Source organism: Gymnoscopelus microlampas (genome assembly GCF_963454915.1).
Source record: "Gymnoscopelus microlampas genome assembly, chromosome: 19".
Lineage (NCBI taxonomy): Eukaryota > Metazoa > Chordata > Actinopteri > Myctophiformes > Myctophidae > Gymnoscopelus > Gymnoscopelus microlampas.
Genome location: NC_139956.1, coordinates 1550262 through 1552921, shown reverse-complemented (window position 1 = coordinate 1552921; position 2660 = coordinate 1550262). Strand labels below are relative to the sequence as shown.

Here is a 2660-nt window from a genome sequence, read left to right as displayed (position 1 = left end):
TGTCTATGGAAGAAACAAGCAACCTGCGTCATCTCGTTCTATATAATAATATAATATATAATAATAATCCTCCCCAGACTGGACGAAGGGGAATCTCTGAAATAACTCGACGTCCCTTTCAATGTTGGTGAGTGATTAGCGACACATCAAAGAGAACACTTAACATGTCCGGATTTCTCCTTTAATTGAGAGGGCACCGGAGAGCCCCTCCCATCCACTTGCTCACGCAGCACATGGTCCTAAATCACCCCTTCTTTTGGGTTGTGAAATGTGATGGGCGGGGCCTATTTGGGGCTCCTGTGGCGCGTTATGCGTCATAGAGTTGGCGCGTTTTGTGTCACCTCCGTGTGCAACCCCGTGTGCAACCCCCGTGCCCAAGCTCGTGAGTCGAGCCCATTGGTCCAGAAACCGTTTTCTCTCGTTCATGACAGTGGCTCCAGGCCGTTTTAATCTGCAGTACCTATGAATGGCCAGCATGTCCAATGCTCTTCAACGCAACCTCTGGGTTCTGGGGGCGTGTTCTATAGACGGATCCTCCAGAGCGCTGCCTGTAGCTGTGGTGTCTCTGTGCGGAGCGGCAGCCGCTTGACACCACAGTCATGAACGCCGTTCTGTGGATTCCTCTATCCAACTTCTACTTCCTGATTCCTCCAGGAGCTCCGCCTCCAGCGTCATCATGACAAACCTGGCCCTATCAGACGCCGGCTTCGCCCTCACCCTCCCGCTGCGGTTGGCCTACTACCTCAGAGGAGCGGTGTGGGACTACCCTGATTGGCTCTGTCGACTGTGTGTGTACTGCTTCTACCTCAACCTGTACACCAGGTAACGCACGCGCGCACACAAGCACACAAGCACACAAGCACACAAGCACACAAGCACGCACGTACGCACGCACACACGCACACAAGCACACACGCACACACGCACATACACACACACACAAGCACGCACGCACAAAAGCACGCACACACGTACGTACGCACGTACACATACACGCACGCGCAAGAAAGCATTTTAATTGGTTCAAGCCATTGTGCCCAAGCTGTGGTTAGAAGCTGTACAACCAGAGTTGTCCACCAGGGGACTTTGGAGCTTCACTTCTCCCTGCTGGTTCTGGTTCTATAGACGGATTTCCGCGCGACGTCATCACAGAGCAGAATGCGCCGTTCACTCTGTTGTTATGTTCGGGAGTTAGCTAGCCATAATTCTGCTATTATAGGCATAATAGGCATAATGCTGCTATTATATACAAACAGATCCAACTTCCGACAAATCATTTTTATTGAGTAAACAAGGTATTACAAACTGCATAATTTAATCTACTTTCATTAAACCCGGTGAAGATCATTTCTTTTTTGAATGGACATTTGACCAGAGCTGCTGCGGGTAATGGCGCCCTCTATAGGCTTCCCCCTCCTCTGCGCAGTCATATCCTCTCAATGTTTATCAACATGAAACCCGTGCTGGTTCTGCCTCTATACTCATCAATAATCCTCTTGACTTTCTGAACCCCCCCCAACCCCCCCCCAGCATCCTCTTCCTGACTCTACTGAGCATGCTCCGTTGGCTGGCCGTGGTCCGCCCCCTGCGACACCGCACTTTGGCCACGCCCACTAGAAGCTCATTGGCCTGCCTGGCCGTCTGGCTGTTTGTGGGCGGGGCCTCCGTACCTTTCCTGTTCCAGGGAGTCAGAGTGAGGTGAGAGGGGGAGGAGTCAGGGAATCTGTCTGTCTGTCTGTCTGTCTGTCTGTCTGTCTGTCTGTCTGTCTGTCTGTCTGTCTGTCTGTCTATCTCTCTAACCTGTCTGTCTCTCTAACCTGTCTACAGGTCAGGCGTTCCCAGGTGTTTTGAACCGGGCAGCATGGCGTCGTGGGGGCGTGTCCTCGTCCTAAACTACGTGGGGTTGGTCCTGGGCTTCCTCCTCCCCTTCCTGGTCATCGTGGGTTGCTACGGCAGCATCGCCCGCCGCCTCATCCTCCCCCGAGGCAGTCTCCATGACAACGGGGTACGAGGCGGTCTCCATGACAACGGGGTACGCGGTAGCGACCGCCGCGAGCGGAAGTCGTCGTCGAGCGTCGGCGAGGCGAGGAGGCTGACCCGGCGCCGGCGGCCGGTGCGTCTGATCGCCATGGTGACGGCCACCTTCCTGCTGTGCTTCCTGCCCTATCACGCGGTTCGCTCGCTGCACCTGCACGCCGTGGTGGCCGGGTGGCGCTGCGGCCTCGTGGTTACGCTGCAGTGCGTGGTGGTGGTGACGCTGTGTCTGGCCGCCTGGAACAGTGCCGTCAACCCTTTGCTCTATTACTACAGCACCACCGACTTCAGACACGGCCTGAGACGACTGTCCACTAGGGGCAGTACCACCACGCCTGTCCACTAGGGGCAGTACCATGCATGTCCACTAGGGGCAGTACCACCACGCCTGTCCACTAGGGGCAGTACCGCCACGCCTGTCCACTAGGGGCAGTACCACCACGCCTGTCCACTAGGGGCAGTACCACCACGCCTGTCCACTAGGGGCAGTACCACCACGCCTGTCCACTAGGGGCAGTACCACCACGCCTGTCCACTAGGGGCAGTACCACGCCTGTCCACTAGGGGCAGTACCACGCCTGTCCAGTAGGGGCAGTACCATTGGGGCAGAATTACATTGCAGTGGA

General features: G+C 55.8%; 1 protein-coding gene across 1 annotated transcript in view; it reads left to right on the top strand.

The window, feature by feature from the left end:
- The window catches only part of cysltr3 (cysteinyl leukotriene receptor 3), a gene marked incomplete at its 3' end in the record, with an annotated part of 6134 nt that extends 3754 nt beyond the window's left edge, over nucleotides 1-2380 (top strand). The window contains exons 4-6 of the mRNA XM_084043236.1: nucleotides 655-822; nucleotides 1531-1698; nucleotides 1828-2380. Of these exons, the coding sequence (XP_083899362.1) occupies nucleotides 655-822; nucleotides 1531-1698; nucleotides 1828-2380 (889 nt within the window). The remainder of the gene's footprint in view (nucleotides 1-654; nucleotides 823-1530; nucleotides 1699-1827) is intronic.
- Between the last annotated feature and the right edge of the window lie 280 nt (nucleotides 2381-2660).